This window comes from Helianthus annuus, chromosome 3 (assembly GCF_002127325.2).
Source record: "Helianthus annuus cultivar XRQ/B chromosome 3, HanXRQr2.0-SUNRISE, whole genome shotgun sequence".
Taxonomy (NCBI): Eukaryota; Viridiplantae; Streptophyta; class Magnoliopsida; order Asterales; family Asteraceae; genus Helianthus; species Helianthus annuus.
Genome location: NC_035435.2, coordinates 110,833,572 through 110,852,414, shown reverse-complemented (window position 1 = coordinate 110,852,414; position 18,843 = coordinate 110,833,572). Strand labels below are relative to the sequence as shown.

At 38.1% G+C, this 18,843-nt stretch overlaps 1 protein-coding gene across 1 annotated transcript; it reads left to right on the top strand.

Moving 5' to 3' along the window:
• Positions 1-730: 730 nt before the first annotated feature.
• Positions 731-7,581, top strand: LOC110929292 (probable E3 ubiquitin-protein ligase ARI1). The gene is made up of 7 exons (XM_022172423.2): positions 731-1,041; positions 3,748-3,780; positions 3,887-4,166; positions 4,770-5,250; positions 6,377-6,925; positions 6,994-7,160; positions 7,266-7,581. Exons 1-7 carry the CDS (start codon positions 907-909, stop codon positions 7,412-7,414), a joined length of 1,794 nt encoding a protein of 597 aa, XP_022028115.1. The 5' UTR covers positions 731-906; the 3' UTR covers positions 7,415-7,581.
• The last annotated feature ends 11,262 nt before the right edge of the window (positions 7,582-18,843 follow it).

Here is an 18,843-nt window from a genome sequence, read left to right as displayed (position 1 = left end):
TATTAAGGTAATGTTCGTTTCGTGGAATGTAATGGAATTAAAATAAGACTTTAAGAAATTAATTTGAAATCCCATAATGTGTTTGGTTAGTATAATTATCAATGGAATTGGGATGTAAGATATGTAAAAATGACATAACTACCTTGAAATCTCATAATGTATGTTTTGTTGGTATAACTTCAATGGATTTAGTTTCAATTCCTTGTTGAAAAGAACATCATCGAAATGAAATCTACATTCTAATTTCACTCAGAATCCATTCTATTATGTCAAACGACCTAAGTTTAGTTTAAATTAGATTTCCATTTTATTGATTAGATATGAGCAAAGTACCAATCCCGAAAATCACATGAAATGGCTCCCAGTGCCGGTACCAAAAGTACTTAGTACAACATAATATTCGAAGGTAAAATGCCGTACCATACCGAATCAAAAGTACGAGCTTCAAAGAATGTAAAAAATGGCTACTGAATTGATACCAAAATTCAATCAGTACAATATGGTTCGATATCAATACGAGTTCAGTAACAATATTTTTCAGTATCCGACACAGATTGTTCGTAATAGACAGTTGGCTCATCATCAAGTTTTTATATTGTTTTAGTCTTCCTAAAATCGGTGTCAACCTGTTTTTTCTTGAATCTTGCTTGATACACCACTATAATAAATAACTAAATATAATATTTAATAATAATAATAATAAATAATAATTTATCTGTATAAACTAATAATCGCGACTCTTTAGCTTTGCCTCATCGTCACAAACTAAAGCCCCTTTTCCACCTCTTCACCGGCGGCATGTAATAATAATAATATTCACCTCGATCAAACCCTAATCACTCCAAAATCCACTCATCGATCGTCCTTCACAACCCTTTTCCGATCGAATTTCGCACCCCCCTTGCGATGGAAGCAGACGATTGCATGAGCAGCGGCGCCGAAGAAGATTATTATTGCTCTGATCGTGATTCGCTTGACGATGTCCTCGAGAATGAGGAATCTGATCCTCAGTGGGCTCCGCCTAAAGGCTCTTCGTCTAAGGTGGATTCTTGTTTTATTTTGTTTGTTGTGATGGTGAATTAGGGTCAATTAGGGTTAATTAGGGTTAATTAGGGTTTTGCTGTGGTTAGGGTTTGGTTTTTAGGTTTAGTTTGGATTGTTTAGTTAGTTGGTTAGGTTTGGTTGTGGCCGTGTTGAATTGTGTTGGTTCTTTGGATGTTATATGCGTTTTGTTGTTTACTTGTGTTTTAATGTTGTGATGGGAAATTAGGGATAGCGTTTATTAAGATCGAATCGGTTAAATTTCTCGGTTAAGATTTTATGTGTTGTTTGGCATTGCAGGCTTGCAGTTTGATAGTTTAGTTTTGAAATGTGGCTGGATTGGGGTTTCTTTTTTTTTTTTTTTTTTAATCTTTTTTGTGGTTTTTCATTGATTTCAGTTTTGTCTTATGGGTTGTTAATTGTTTGATCACATAGTGGGATGTTTGTTTTGGTATTATAATGTGTGTATACTCTGTTAATGTTTTATTTTTGTGTTTTTTTTGAGTTCTGTCTTACTGGTATGTATATTTTAGTGTACATTGCTCTGTCGCCCGATTGTTTCGTTTAGTTTGAACTGTGGCTGGATTGGGGGTTTCCTTTTACTTTTTTTGGGATGTTTATGGGAGGCGGAAGAGAGACAATTAGGTCTAAGCCACCTTGGTGCTTGATAAAATTTTGTTTCATTACAAAGTAAGCAAATTTTTGTCACGTGCTTCTTTCAGTTGATTAAAATAAACAAGAAAAAGTATGGTTGCCCCGATTCGAGAGGGGGTAGTCTCCACGGTTCTGATCACAATCCTGAATATAAACTTTTGAAAACTCTCGGTAGTTTTCCTTCATTCCTCCACTTCCTGAATTTCTGGAGCACTCCCACACTTTCTGATTTTTTTGCTTTCTTTTCGCGCCAGCCAACATTGATCGGGTTTGACCTGACCCACTTTGACTTCCCGGCCTAGTTAGACCCAGCAGTGGGTTCATATCAATACATCCTGCCCAGCGACTTGTTCTCAAGTCGAAGATCAATGTTTCAATCCTTTGTGACAGGAATAGGTGTAACCGCTATAGTAGAAAGGTGACCCCCTTGCAGGCTTGGTTTAAAAAAGCGCGCCTAGGCACGAGGCGACCCAAGGCGCCAAGCAAATCGCCTTAAGTGACACAAGGCGCACGATGTACAAAAGGCGCAGGTGAGCGCTTTTTAGCCTAAAAATTGACCTGAGGCGCAGGTGAGGCGCACGCCTTATGTACATGGTGTGTTTCTATGCTGCTGAGTGTTGTACAACAGGCTTTTTAGGCTGTACATTTATGTTTTTTTCATTTTAAAACATATATAAAGCTTAATTATAGCTAAATCATACGTATTGGATGCTAAACACTTATGGGATATATAAAATTAGTTATATAATCACTTTGCGCTTTGCGTACGAAAAGCTCGCTGCTTTTGCGCTTCGCTTTTAAAAAAATGGTTTTAGACCTCATCGCTTTTGTGCGCTTCCCGCTTTTTTAAACCAAGCTTGCAGGTTTATGCGTAGAGACATGGAGGACTAGGTGGATACGTGCATGGGGAGGAAACTCCAATTCATAAGTAGCCTGACCCACTTGGTTAGTCCCGTGTAGCGCGACTTAGAGGAGGTGGTTTCGATCTATCACACTTACGTTTCCTTGTGAATTTGAAGACTTGGAGAAACAGGGTGTACGGCTTGAAAAAAGACCGTGACCTGCATGGTAATTGGGGTATATAACGCGTAGTAGAATTGATATTTTGACTCCATGGAGGCTGGTAAAACGCATGCCATGAGACAGAAAATCAAACATTATAAGTTCTCTTTTTAACAGAATACTAAGATTCTGCACAACGAAGTCTTTTGAAGCATGGTTTAAAAAAACGTTCAAGGCGTCTGTTTTGAAGCGCGCCTCGAGGCGAAACAGGAAGAAACCGTTTTTGAGGCGGCACCTCGGTGGTTAATTTTATACGTATGCCTCATTTGGTCTGAGGTGGTCGTATCTGGTAGAGGCGTACGTTTCTGATAGAAGCGTACGTTTGTGATGGAAGAGGGAGAATTAGGGTTTTATTCTTTGGAGATGACGACTGTTTCAACGATTGATGCTTACCAGGTGTGGCGTTGAAGAACAAACACAGCAGATGGACATGTAGCATGGACGATCCGGAAGAAACAAAGTATATGACGGCTGTATTAACAGTTAGGGTTTCTTATGGCTGATGGAGTTTGGAGATAACAATTAGGTTTTAGATCTAAAACACACATGCTCTGAGTTTTTATAAAAGTGGGCTCTTTTTTAAAACTTGGGCTTATACTTAAAACATGGGCTCTCTTAAAAATAAGGAAATTTGACTTAGCCCATTGAATTCTTGAAGTATTTATTGGAATTTTGAAGTACTGTTTTATTTTTTAAATGATATATAATTTTTACATTTATTTTTTAATTCCGCCTCGGTTCACCTCGAGGCTTACGCCTCATGAGGCGAAAGGAAAACGCATCGAAACTCGTTTCCGTTTTTTTAAACCTTGTTTTGAAGTTTCATCTTGGTATCCTTTGGCTCGGGTGGATTAGATTTGTTGAGAAGTTTAGACACCGGGATAGCGTTAACTTTCTGTTCGTTTGTTTGTCCTTCATCAGATGGCGTCTCTTATATGTCCTTCATTATGATTGTTAACTTTTTTTAATTATTTTATGCTTTCTTTACAGGTCATAACAAAAGAGTCTCTTTTGGCTGCACAGGTAAAACTGTACAAATGTTACCCAAGTTGGTTAACCTTTTGTTTTTTTCGTTATCCGTGCACCCTATGTACTTGTTGATTTCTGATAATTTACATCACTTTTATAGAGGGAAGATATGCGTAGAGTTACCGAACTACTGTCTCTGAGGGAACATCATGCAAGGACTCTACTTATACATTATCGTTGGGACGTTGAGAAGATATTTGCAGTACTTGTAGAAAAAGGAAAAGATCGTTTGTTCACAGAGGCTGGTGTGCCTATTCTTGAGTCTCATAATTCAGACTTATTGGTTTCTACTTCTACAACAATGTGCGAGATATGCATGGAGGATTTACCGTCCAATGAAATGACAAAAATGGATTGCGGCCACTGCTTTTGTAATAATTGTAAGCGATCCTTAATCCTCAATTAATTGGTTTGGTGTATTAGTGGAATGAGGGGTATCACAGAAAACCGAAAAAAAAACCGAACTGAAATTTACGGTTTCGTTACGGTTTTGCATTTTATGAAAACCGAGAAAGACCGAACCGAATTACTTAAAAAAACATTTTTTTAATGTTTGTTATATATTGATTTAGGAATTATTAGTTTTATTCTTGAATGTCAAGTATTTATAGTAAAAACATTAGCATGTTTGTTTATCTTAAACATGATTTATTCTTTTGTCTACAAGAAATAACAAAATTTAACATAAAAATTAAATGATTTTCAAAGTATTATAAAAGAAAATGTCTTAATAAAAACTTTAGAGAAACATCAAAATAGATTAGAAGGTTAATAACTCAAATGTAAACATCAAAGATTCTTAAATCTTGGATTATACTTTTATTTTTGAAACTTAATCGAAAAAACCGAACCAAAATGTTGCTAAAACCGAAACACCAAATGGTTTTTAATAACTGAAAGCCGAACATTTTGGTTTTGGTTTTCTAATAGAACTGAACCGAACCGAACCGTGCACACCCACTGATGCTATTTTGTTTTGGTAGGCTGGACAGAGCATTTTATTGTAAAAATAAACGAGGGGCAGAGTAGACGAATCCGGTGCATGGCTCATAAATGTTTTGCGATATGCGATGAAGCAATAATCCGGGATCTAGTTAATAAACGGCATCCCGATTTGGCCGAGAAATTTGATCGGTTTCTTCTCGAGTCGTATATCGAGGACAATAAAATGGTGAAATGGTGTCCAAGTACTCCTCATTGCGGGAACGCAATCCGTGTTGAAGAAGATGAGTTTTGTGAAGTAGAATGCTCGTGTGGTAATCAATTCTGTTTCAGTTGCTTATGTGAAGCTCATTCTCCTTGTTCTTGTGTAATGTGGGAACTTTGGACTAAGAAATGCCGAGATGAATCGGAAACGGTTAATTGGATTACCGTTCATACGAAGCCTTGTCCTAAGTGTCATAAACCTGTTGAGAAAAACGGTGGCTGCAATCTTGTCAGCTGTATATGCGGACAGGCCTTTTGGTAAGGACTTTAATTTGTTGTTCACTTCATTAATTTTCAAATTGGTCACATTAGAGTTTTTGTGAAAAAAATGAACAAGACAAATCGGCTGAACGGGTTGAAATTTGCCTGAAGTGTATTTTCAGTGTCAACATTCTAAATTATTTTATTATAAAATGTAGATTTATGTAACCTTAAAATCAAAGGTCGGTGGCTCAAAGCCACCGACCCATTCTACCCCCAATTTTCTAAATAACCCTAACTTTATAAATGTCACTTTGACCCCCTTAAGCTTCTAACGTTTCAAGTTTACCCTAAAACTAAATTCTTACGTTCTTATTTCTATGTGCATGTCAGTATAAATCCGAGTTCCTCTACGCTTAAACGTATTTTTTGTTTGAAAATGAGTCGGGTCAAGTATAAAATGTTTTATTTTTATGTACTTTTTGAGTTGGACTACATTTTGACGTATATTTTTTCGGAAACAAATTGGGTCAAATAAAATACGTTTTCATTAGTCGTTATAAATTTGAGTTACTATACGTTTCGACGTAAATTTAGTTCGGAAACGAATCGGGTTGATTGTAGTCTATACTTTATCACGCCTCGTACCACACCACCGCACGAGTTTATTGTATGTACGTTATGAGTTGGTCTACGTTTCGACGTGATATTTGTTTTGAAACAAGTTAGGTCAAATATAATACATTTTCATTAAATGGTATAAATTCGGATTACTCTACGTTTCAACGTAAATTTAGTTCTGAAATGAGTCGGGTTGATTGCAGTCTATAATTTATCACGTCGCGTACAACGCTGCCGCAACGCGCGATGGTTAATAGAACTAGTTATTATCGTAACAATACTGGGGTAATCCTATTTAAGGATATAATCATCATATTAAAAATGAACTAAACAGGATTTTTGGGTCAACCCAGTTTGTTCTGAACTAAAGCTTGACCCGTTTTACGTGGTAAGAGCATTATTCTGTGAAAAGGTTTTATAACTTTATTCAAATTCTATTTTAAGCAATTATTGGGAAATCCTAATATGTTCCAATGGTCTGGTTTAGTTATCTAAATAATGTGGCACTGCGGCCATTGTTTGTCAATGCTCAATCTTTCTTCTTTGACTCTGTGTGAGCTAGTTGGCTATGTGGTGGTGCAACGGGTCGGGATCATACATGGTCAAGTATCGCCGGTCATAGTTGCGGTCGGTACAAGGAAGACCGTGAGAAAAAATCTGAGCGTGCAAAGCGAGACCTTTACCGTTACATGCATTATCACAATCGTTACAAAGCTCATACAGATTCGTTTAAGCAAGAATCTAGGCTCAAGGAGACCATACGCGACAAGGTGGTGGTTTTGGAGGGAAGAGATTCACAGTTACGAGATTTTAGTTGGGTTACAAATGGGCTGTATCGGTTATTCAGATCCCGTCGGGCACTTTCGTATTCATACCCGTTTGCATATTATATGTTCGGTGAAGAGCTTTTTAACGATGAGATGACAAAAGAAGATCTAGAAATAAAACAGCATTTGTTCGAGGATCAACAGCAGCAGCTTGAAACTAACGTTGAGAAGCTATCGAAGTTTATCGAGGAACCGTTTGATAACTACTCGGAGGACAGAATCATGGAAATTCGTATGCAAGTTATTAATCTATCTGTGATCACTGACACCTTGTGCAGGAAAATGTATGTTGGATATTAATATATATTTTTAAAAGTAAGAGCAACGTATTGAATCGGTTATATATTTGTAGGTACGAATGTATTGAGACGGATTTGTTAGGCTCTCTACAATTTGGCATTCATAACATAGCTCCGTATTACTCAAAAGGGATTGAGAAAGCTACCGAGCTACCTGTCAGTTGGGCTGCTAAATCATGCAATGCTGAAAAACGTCATAAGTTGGAAGACCCGACTAACGGTGAAATATCTTGAACTTTTCTTCCTTTAGCTGTTTTTACACGGTGGCAATGTTGAAACATAACCTGTATCAACGACCCATTGGTCAAAATTGTGTATGCTACAGGTGGCACATCGGAATCTGATCGGCCTTCGGGTTCTGGCAGCTCAGACGAGATTGGGTTCTCTTCATTGAAGAGGGCCAGAAAAGATGACAGGTTTGGAGACAGTATGTTTGACCTCAATTTGCCTGCTGATGTCATCGATAGAAACTGAGGTGTTGAAAGGGCGATCAGAGGTGCTCGTTACTCTAGTTATAAACAAGTGTATAGCTCTGACATAGGAGCGACTCTATTCTATGAATTGGTCTCTTTTGAAAACTACTATCTAATATATAAACTTTTTGGTTATTTTTATAAGATCTATTGATTCTCATGGTGATATACATTGGACTTGTTGCTACCAGGTTCTGGGGGATTGGTTTATAAAGTGGTTTATCTTTTGGTTCATATGGTTCTAGAAGGGGTAAAATTTGCAGATGTTTGGGGTTAGATAACCGGTCGAAACAGGCTTGAGTTAACTGTGTTGGGTCAGAAAGGGCACCTGATTAGTATGTGTCAAAACGGGTAATGTTGATCCGCAAACACATTTTTTGATTCATTGTCAATCGACACTTTAGTGATCGGATATAGGATTGACTGAATTCTAATGATTTTTGCCGGTCTACATTAGGGTGTTACGAGTGGTTAAACATTTGAGAGTGGCAAACTAAAAAATCAACCAATGAGAGTGTGCCATGTCAAAGTGGTAAACTATGCTCAAAATGTTGGTAATGGTTTAGACACTTGGTGAAGTGGTAAACTATTTAAAAAAAAAGGAAAAAAGTGTGATTGGTTGAGATTGGAATGGACCCCACCCAACACACCCCCTCTCTCTCTCCTATTCTCCCTTCCTGCATCGTCATGGCATCACCGAACAAAGAAGCCGAAATCGTAAACTCCTGCTGGCGGTGGTTTACCGACGCGGTAAACCGGTTTGCCGACCTTTGCCGATCTCCACTCCTAACACCCTTATCAATTCTAATGATTTTTTACGGTTTATAGACTAAATTGCTCAAAACTGAAAAGAGTCGGCCGATTAAAATATATGTGGTCCGCTTCGTGGCTGATATTAAACGGTTTATGATTTGGAACTTGGAACAAACCTTGTAAACCAAACTGGTAATTTATATTTATCATTAGTTTTTATTTAGAAACCTAAAGTTAGCGTTAGGTTTATTTGTGAACATCACCCTTGATAGTGAACACTAATTAACTAATTTTAGCCCTTGATTATCAATACGTAAGTGTAAATGGCTATGATTTAATGATGAAAATACACTTGTATACTTTACAATTTGAGGATTTGTTCATTTGGTTCACAAATACACTAGTCTTCACTCTAAAACCCTATCCCGTAAAATTATGTGTGTGTGTATATAGAAGAAAGATCCGTTAGGAACCACCCTTTATTGCGAGAACCAGTGTGAACACAACCAAAAACACCTAAAAAAATCTAAAAAACATACAATTTTTTTTAATATTTTTTTTTTTATAAAAATTGCTACTTTTCGTTAATAAAAAAAATAAAAAACTTTTTTAGAGAGAGAGAGAGAGAGTGTTTTATGCAATATCGATTAACATACGATGTGTACGCGATTAGTATATAACATGCGGATTGAGTGGTATAACATGCGGATTTTGTACAATTTGATTGTCCGAGTTTGTGAGTCCGAGTCTATGAACATGCGATTTTGATATATAACATGCGGATTTTATAGATTGTTTAGCTTCCGAGTTTGTGAAGTCTGAGGTTATGAACATGTCCGAGTTTGTGAAGTCCGGGTTTGATAAATATAATATGCGGGTTTTCGTCTTTTGAGGTTTATAACGTGCGGATTTCTAATCGCGTACGCATCATACGTTATGGTCAATTGTACGTTAACTGAACCCTAGATATATATATATTATAAGCATGAATAGTTCTTATATTTTCTTAAAACTTGGTACAAAGTTATGTTTTTGTAAAGCCATGAAAACCGGCCGCTTCCACCAACTCAACCAACCTGGTCTTGTCTTTTCTTTTTCTTTTCAAAAGTACAGCAACACTTCAGCCAAAATGTTCGTCAAAACTAGACTAATTGGACCGTGAAATCCCCTTATGGTTGTGTGTTTACTCTTTCATCAATTATATAAAACTATAGAAGTCTTAAGGTATGGTCTAGAGACTAGAATATAGTGTGTACTTTAACACACTTATTTTGACGTTTTATTAACTGTTGTTAGCCGAGACAACTTTACACATCACAAGCCTAACTGTGTTAGCCGAGAAGTCTTGGTGTTTTTTTAATGATAATTTCTCACTATATATTTAAAACACAATATAGAACTAAAAGGTTCTTGTATGTAACATATCTAACTTAAAAGGATTTAGAAAAACTAAAATGGAAGATTTTAATATATCTAACTTTAGCCTTTAGGACAGTCCAACTCATAAGTATCATCCACTATCCTACTAAAGACAACCTTTAAACATGGGTTATTTAGTGTGTATCAAACTATTTTCAACATTAATATTCACTAACAAAAAGAAGATAAAATCTCAAGCTAAGCTTATATATCTCTTTTTAGAGAACATTCAAAAGCGGACTATGGAACCATAGTAACTCATTCTGATCAAAGTTGTAGCTTCACTCAAGTTAATTATACGAGTTAGTTACGTTTTTCGTCTATGTGGTTTGTTAAAATCACTGTTTCAATCTATTAGTTTAAAAATTGCTAAAACAGTCCCCATACTTTCACTTTTGTAACAATTACAGTCACCCTCACTAACGTCTTCTAGTTATTATGTTAGCTAATTTGAAATGATCATAATACCCTGTTATTAAAACTTAAGAGTTAATTAAATTTTTTTGTCCATGTGGTTTGTCAAAAATCACTATTTCAGTCCATTAGTTTAAAAAACGCCAAAACATTCCCTATGGTTTTACTTTCGTAACTTTCACAGTCCACCCACACTAACACCATCCAGTTATTCTGCTAGTTTATTTGAAATGACCATAATGCCCCTGTTATTAAAATAAAAATAAAAATAAATAAAGAGTTAGTTACGTTTTTCTTCCCCGTGGTTTGTTAAAAATAACCATTACAGTCCATTAGTTCTAAAAATTGCAAAAACAGTACCAATATCCTTCACTTTACTTTTCATTCTCCCTCTTTCTTTAGATCCAGCCACCTAATTTTCCTTATCATAATCGACGCCAGTAGGAAAACTTGAGGCCTACCCGAAAAACTTGAGGGGTGGAGATGAAGTATGGGCAGTGCCCTACGTAGTCGTCGGAATTGGTAGAATTCATCGGTAGAAAAGGAGTTGGCCAATGTTTTAGTTGAAAAGAATGGCCATGGGGTGTGGGGTAGGGATGGGTGGTAGTTTAATGACGGTGGTGGGCATAATGGGTGGCGGAGGTGGTCATCGTTCAGGTATGTGTGTGTGGTGGTGGGAGATGTTGAAGATGGATGAAGCGAAGAGGGTGTGGATCCGGAGCAGGTGATCTTCCGGATGGATTTGAGGAAAGAGAAAGAGTGAAGAGTAGAGTAAAGGATAGTAGATAAATGAAGCCGTTAACCACCATTGTTGGTGAGTTGAAGGTGGAAGTTGTGAAAGTATTGGTACTGTTTTGACAATTTTTAAAACTAATGGACTGTAATTGTTATTTCAACAAACCACATGGATGAAAAACGTAACTAACTCTTTATTTATTTTAATAAAAAGGGCATTATGGTCATTTCAAATAAACTAACAGAATAACTGGATGATGTTAGTGAGGGGTAGGGGTGTAAATGAGCCGGGCCGAGCCCGAGCTCGATTGGGCTCGAGCTCGGCTCGTCATGTTATTGTGAAGCTCGAGCTCGGCTCGGTTCGAGCCTACTTATTTGAGCTCGAGCTCGGCTCGCAAGTTTAAACTAAATCTTAAGCTCGACTCGAGCTATTTTCAGAACAACCTCAAACGAACTTTGTATTTCAGGCTCGAGCTCGGGCTCGATAACTAAATGAGCTCTAATTCAGGCTCGAGCTCGGGCTCGTTAAAGATCGGCTCGTTCGAGATTTTAACCAAGCCGATAACGAGTAGCTCTCGAGCTTCTAGGTTTGTTTACACCCCTAGTGAGGGGGACTGTAATAGTTACGAAAGTGAAATCACAAGGGCTATTTTGAAAATTTTTTAAACTAATGGACTGAAATAGTGATTTTTAGCAAACCACAGGGACAAAAACGTAATTAACTCAAAACTAAAATATAAATAAATAAAGAGTTAATTACGCTTTTCATCCATGTGGTTTATTGAAGCTAACTATTACAGTATGTTAGTTTAAAAATTGCCAAAACAGTACCAGTACTTTCACAACTTCCACCTTTAACTCACCAACAATGGCGGCTAACAACCTCATCTATCTACTATCCTTCACTCTACTCTTCATTATCTCTGTTTCTTTAGATCCAGCCGGAACATCACCTACTCCAGCTCCACAACCTCTCCACTTCATCCATCTTCAACATCTCCCACCACCACACACACATACCTAAACGGTGACCACCTCCACCACCCAATCTGCCCATCACCGTTATCAAACTACCGCCCACCCCTTACCCCACACCCCATGGTCATTCTCTTCAAACAAATCGTCGGCCAACTCCTTTTCGACCGATGAATTCTACCAATTCTGACCACTGGCAGCGCCCAGACTTAATCTCCTCCCCTCAAGTTTTTCAGGTAGGCCTCAAGTTCTCACACTTATGTCGATTGTGATGGGGAAATTAGGTGGCCGACGATTTTGATTCCGGTGTAACCAGTTGACGGAAACATATATGACGCCGATGGAAGTGACGGAGGAGATGTGGTTGACGGTGATACGGCGAAGGGGTGCTGTGGTGAAACTGGGTCGTCAGAACAGAGTTGTGGAGCCGGAGCAGGAGATGTTTTGCCAGGATCTGAATAAATGGGGAAAATGAAAAGTAAATAGAAAGACAATGGTACTGTTTAACAATTATTAAACTAATGGATTGTAATGATTATTTTCATTAAACCAAAGAGACGAAAAACGTAAGTAACTCTTTATTTATTTTGATTTAAAATTTTAATAAAATGGGCATTATGGTCATTTCAATTAAACTAACGAATCACTGGATGACCTTAGTGAGAATGGACTGTAATTGTTACAAAAGTGAAAGTATAGGGACTGTTTTAGCAATTTAAACTAATAGATTGTACTGGTTATTTTTAACAATCCATGAGATGAAAAATGTAATTAACTCTAATTATATAAGCTGCAAAGTATCTTAAACATATTCGATTATGACAATGCTTTGCTGGTGATAAAAAAACGTACAACCATTGCTTCTCTTTAACATTTATTACTGATGTATTGCAAAATACATCTATTTATCATATACAGTTTATATATGTTTTGAGTCAGTTTGTGTCGTTTCTAGGTTAGATTTAGTTACTGCTAATAGATGTGTGAATTTGTAACACCTCGAAATTTTGTGTCCAATGATGTGTTAACACGTGTCATTTGATTACACGTGGCATCCATAATAAATAAAGGACTAATTTTGACAAACCTTGAAAGTATGTAAATTCGAGGGTTATAAATGTCAACAAGGGTAAATATACTGTATAGTATCCCTAAATAATGCTTAAACCTTCAAACGAATAAATTATAGATCGTACAAAAACAAAACGCGGAAGAAAGTGAGAGATTACAAACTACAGGGGTTAACTGTGTCAACATGTTTAATAATACCTCTGAGTGACCCTTTAACGTTCCAAAGACTTTGTAACGGTATTATACCCTCACTAAAATAATATATATGAATTTCGCAAAGTTTCGATATGAAACGAGAAAGTTACGATCGAATTCGTAGAAGAAGGGTTAAAAGCGTCAATAGTGAAAGTTAAGGCTTTCAGAATAATTAAATAAATAAACCGGGGACTTTATAATGCGGGTAAATAACACGAGGCCCCTATCGGTAAATAACCGAGGGCCAAACCGCAAAGTTACCCCTTCAAACCCGAAAGGTCAGGTAAATCATTACGAAAGATTTCGTTATTAATGGCCAGATTCTGTAATCATGATAAAAGATTTAAAAATTTCTGAAATCTTAACCCACGCGGCCCGCATTGCATAATGGGTTAAGTTGAGGCGGGCCGCGAGCCTCCTCAATAACGCGTCTGATCTTTTAATCCCAGGCGGCCCGCATTGTAAACGCATGGAACCTCCATGCGGGCCGCATTAGACGCCCAGATGCAGAAAGTTGATGTTTTCTTGACTTTTGAGCATAGTGAACGATCAACCCCAATAAATGAGGTATGGGAGCCCCCTACTCGACCCATATCACTCAGGGGACATCTACTTACCATCATGGTCAGTATAGGTTGTTATTTAGTGAGCTAGAAGGCTTAGTTCCACTATAAATAGCATGCTTGGCTCATAACATACACACAACACAAAAACACACTATCTGATCATTCTAAGAAGCTCCAAGCATTCTTCTCTGCTCCATATTCAAGTACTAACTTCTGTAAGTTACCTTGATCATCCATAGTTCAGTTTATGCTTAGTTTTTAGCTAAAAACCAAACCGTCGTAACTACGGTTTGACTTTACAATAGATCAGTAATGGATCAGTCTTATGACGAATCAAAAGTGGTTATGAGTTGGTATTTATGTGGGTAATAAACCTCTAAAATGGTTCCCCCTGATCACCACTCTAACTATGTCAAATGTCGAGTCAAACGCGCGGTTAAAAAGTCAACAGAAAGCTATTTTAGCGATTTATGCATAATCTGTAATGTATATGTTATGGAACCTGTTTTGACAATCATAAAACATGATAATAAGTATATAAACTTGTTTGCGCTCGTTTGAATCGATCATTTACTATATTGAACCGGTTCGGAGCCGAAAGTCGCATAAGTTTGACTTTTGCTTTGACTTCAGTTCTGACCCGTTTTAGTGAGGTATAAATATACCTTAGGACTCTCTTAGGACCAGGTCACATGTTGGTATAAGCCTCTGTGGTCGGTTCATGAGTTATCCGAGTCTTTTACGTATTTCCGTCATTCGCCTAAAAAGTTGACCGTAACGGCCTTTTAAAATTAAAACGAGTATTTCGGACACGTGAACGGACCAAAACCTTGCTTGTTAAATTATAAGCATGTCCTTAAAGTTTCACGTCAATCCGAGACCTAGAATGAGAGTTATGCTAAAAGGCGCACTTTTAAGAAAGTTTTGTAATTAACGGCGCAATTAGCATAACGCCCATCTAACCCAAGTTTTCGTCACCAAAACTTTTACCCACTGTGGTAAAATAATATTTTGGGAATTTTAAAGATTTTAATAATTTTTACCTTGCTCATAACCTGCGGTTATGGCTACGGTTCGGTAAATACCGAATATGCCCTTTTTGGCCAAAACGGGAGTTCTACAAGGTCTTTTGACCCGATTCCAATTGCCACTGGTTTTAAATAATAAATAAAGTATTTTAAGCTTTATAAGCTGTTCGGGAAACTCAGATTTCCTGTAGAACTCGAAAAGCCCTTTTAAAGTCTTTAAAATGACCGACAAGCCCCTACGGGGCATAATATAAACATAAACTCGTTGCGGGCACTACGGAAGGTATCCTACTGATACCAAAATACTTTTAAGGCATATTGACGTAGGAAATAAGCGTACGACTCTCATAGTTAACCGTTTCGCCTATTTGCGCACACGGTACGGCTCATGGAACTAGTTTTCGTGCAATAGCCGATATGGGTCAAATTATATTATTTGAACCCCAAAATCCAGAGTATGAACTATAAACCCATATAAAACAAGTCACTAAACTTGTTGGGTCCAAATCATACTCCATTCTCGGTTTTCGCCTTTCCGTGCGAATTAACCATATCTATATATCGGAATCAACCGGTTTAAGCTACGGCTAATACAAGGACCGTTAGGATTCTAAGAGGTTAATTAAAACCTTCGTTCCAGATTAGGAGCCCCAGTAAAAGCTATCGGTGACTTGATCTAAATTAAGGATTAATACTTGCAAAGGTAAATACTTTAACTTATTTCCCCTATATGGGCTTGGGTTACGGTATATTAATACCGCTTGATTGAGCATTATATAATTCCATCGCTTAGGTGGTTAATTGATTAAATATGATCGGCTCATTTAAACAGTTTTGTTGCTTATAAGCCTTTGGGGGGTTTAATGACCGTTGTCCCGGATATCCTCGGCATCATTTTACGAAATGGCCACGACCATCGACATCCCGGTGTAGGCGTACACCCGGTATAAAGTGTCGACATTAAAATTAAAAGACGTAGCCGTTGGTTTTTATACTACGGTTTTACGCAAACGTGGTGTGTCTATAAATCTTTAACCCGGCACGACCCGGGCTACTGAACGCATAAAAGAACATGTAAAACGTTCACAAGATCATTATGAATTTTCCCAAGTTATAAAAGAGTTTGTGCCTTGTGCATTCAAATCAATTTTAAATAAACATTTTCAAATGTGTCAGTTGAATGTATTTACCAGTGTAAACTGACGTATTTTCCCCAAAAAAAAGATTAAGTGCAGGTACCTAAACGTAATTGGCTGGTATTAGCTCCCTAGCGTCGGGATAAGCCTCGCAAGCTTGATTGCAGTATCTGATGGAACAATAATTTATGATTATTTACGATCCGCTGTGGATATATTCAACCCCTGTAATACATTTTGATATTACGATCAGAGGTTGAAATTTATATATTTATCTTATGCTTCCGCTGTGCATTATATAATTGTGTGGTTTGACTATATTGTTGCCAACATCGTCACGGTAATCCCCCACCGGGCCCACCGGTGAGACACGTGGAAATCGGGGTGTGACAGGTTGGTATCAGAGCCAACATTGAGTGAATTAAACACTATCCTATTGTGTTTAATCTCAATGACACAATTGCACATACTTGAGTCTAGACAAAAACTTAGGACAAATTCGGATTTTTACTCCTCTTTGTCTTTATTTTTCGATTTGATTTTTAATAAGTTTTGGAGCAGGAAAATGCCACCTGTTATATTCCGAGGAAGAGGAAGGGGACGTAGAGGCCGAGGAGAAATCGTGACACATCACGATCAAGAAGCTGGACCATCTGGTACAAGACATCCTTCGATGACAAGGAGCGAAGAGCCACAACGACGAAGAGATCTTTACGAACCCGCGAGGCATTCCACTTCGCACAGCTCGACGCCATCCTACCGGCACTCCTTTGGACCAGATTCAGAAAATAATCCCAACAACCCACAACCTTCCTTCATACCTCTACAACGTTCGGTTTCGCACCGAAACTACGACGACCCTAGTCCGTACTACATAGGTCAGTTCAATCCGGCTGACTACATACAGGAACCTTCAGGTTTTGTTCCACTAGGGCCACAAGACCATTTTTCTGAAGATCCCATGGAGGAAGATGAGGATCCAACTGAACCAGCTCGTGGTACGCCCACGCATCCGATAGAAGTATCTGATGGATCTTCATATCATGGTCCGCAGTATCAAGGCCCAGACAGCTTTATGGCCTTGTTTGACCGACATGAGTGGTACAACACACCATCTCATCAGACATCGCAACCGAGACATCCACAGGATCCCTCTGAGGATTCACGCTTTGAGGCAGTTACGCCACCACCTCCGCCACCGGCACAACCAGTTATACCTGATCCGCCGAGGCGTAGGAGGACCAATGCTCGTATGTCTACGCGAGGAGGAGGGGGTATCCACTTCAGCACTCCTCGACATTCAAGTAGTAGCCATTATCCGCCGCTACAAGAAGAAGGACCTTCAAGCCCTATACAGGAGGCGAACTCCGCACCTACTGCACGAAATTCGCCACCATTTGGGTATGACCAACCCATACCTGCTTATACGGGTCCGACGGCTTACAACCCGTTCGAACCATCACAAGCACAATACAACTACGGCTATGAGCGCGACCCATATGTGGTGTCGGCTAGATATAATGCGCGCTACCCTGACGGAGCACATGGAAACATGGGACCACCGGACTACTCAGCTCATGGGTATCCAATACCTCCCAGACCTCCAGTTCCGCATCAAGCGCCACAACCACGATTTTCTCCTCCTGAACAGGAAGAAATACTCCATCGACTAGATCGTGTGGAGAGAGAGTTCGAGGAAGAAAAGAAAAGCCACCGAGGATTTCTCAAAGGCTTGGCAAATCTACTAAAGGGCAAAAAGAAGAAACGTGACCATTAACCCTTAATAGTAATACTACTGTAATGTCTACTTTGAAATAAGTCCCTGCGTGGACAACTTATCGTATTTCAGTCCCTACGTGGACTTATCTTTCGTCCTTGCACGGACACCTATCTTGTATTAGTCCCTGCGTGGACTTGTCACTTATTTTAAAACCTCCCTGGAGGTATGTATTATTTGAAAGACCCGTTTAGGGCAATATGTAATTGTATTAGAGATTTTGGAATGTATGTTATGAGTTTTGTTTTAATATATATAAAAATAAATCAAAACCATTCCTTTTATATTGATCTGCCTAAATAAAGAACCTTAAGAGGTGAAACCTAGCTTGGGGTCTGTTAAGATCTAGTCAAGATGGTACGACCTAAACTGAAAAGATTCTGATTCCCAGTTAACCTCTGTACGCATGTTAACATTCATGGCAGATGTGATTCGTTAAAATCACGCACGTCATTCTTATACAATAATCCTTTAAGGATTTCAAAACCCAACTAAATGATATATAAATCGTGGGTTAAATCACCAATGAAGGTGATCAATATTATAAAGACATCCATTAGTGATGCAATGCCTACGGGCCAGTATTATAAAGACATCCATCAGTGATGCAATGCCTACGGGCCAGTATTATTAAAACATCCATTAGTAATGCAGTGCCTACGGGCCAGAATTATTAAAACATCCATTAGTGATGCAGTGCCTACGGGCCAGAATTATTAAAACATCCATTAGTGATGTAGTGCCTACGGGCCAGTATTATTAAAACATCCATTAGTGATGTAGTGCCTACGGGCCAGTATTATTAAAACATCCATTAGTGATGTAGTGCCTACGGGCCAATATTATTAAAACATCCATTAGTGATGTAGTGCCTACGGGCCAACCATATTAAGACATCCATTAGAGATGTAGTGCCTATGGGCCATAATAATTGTCTTATAAAGACAAAAGACAGTGGTGGTCTATGACTCCCTGTCAGATAGAGATAAAAGAACTACGGTTCAACTCTCTATGCCTTTGATTCTCTGAAATCTCGGCTAACATTATAAAACATCATCATGATTAGGCTTTATGCCGCCAATACTATTTATATAGTTGAAATAGGATATATTCAAATCCTAATATTTAAATAATAAGTTAACCAAATATGGTCTCTGTACCATGGTTGACAAATTGTCATAAAAGACAATCATATAATAATCTCCTAAATTAAAATTTTGTTATCTTCTGTAACAGATTCAAGTTACAATGGCGGATCCCAACGGAGAGAACAGCCACACAAACGAAGATGACTATGACAATGCGTCAGTGCATTTGACAGGCGCACAACTGAAGGCTCTGATTAACAATGCTGTCCAGGC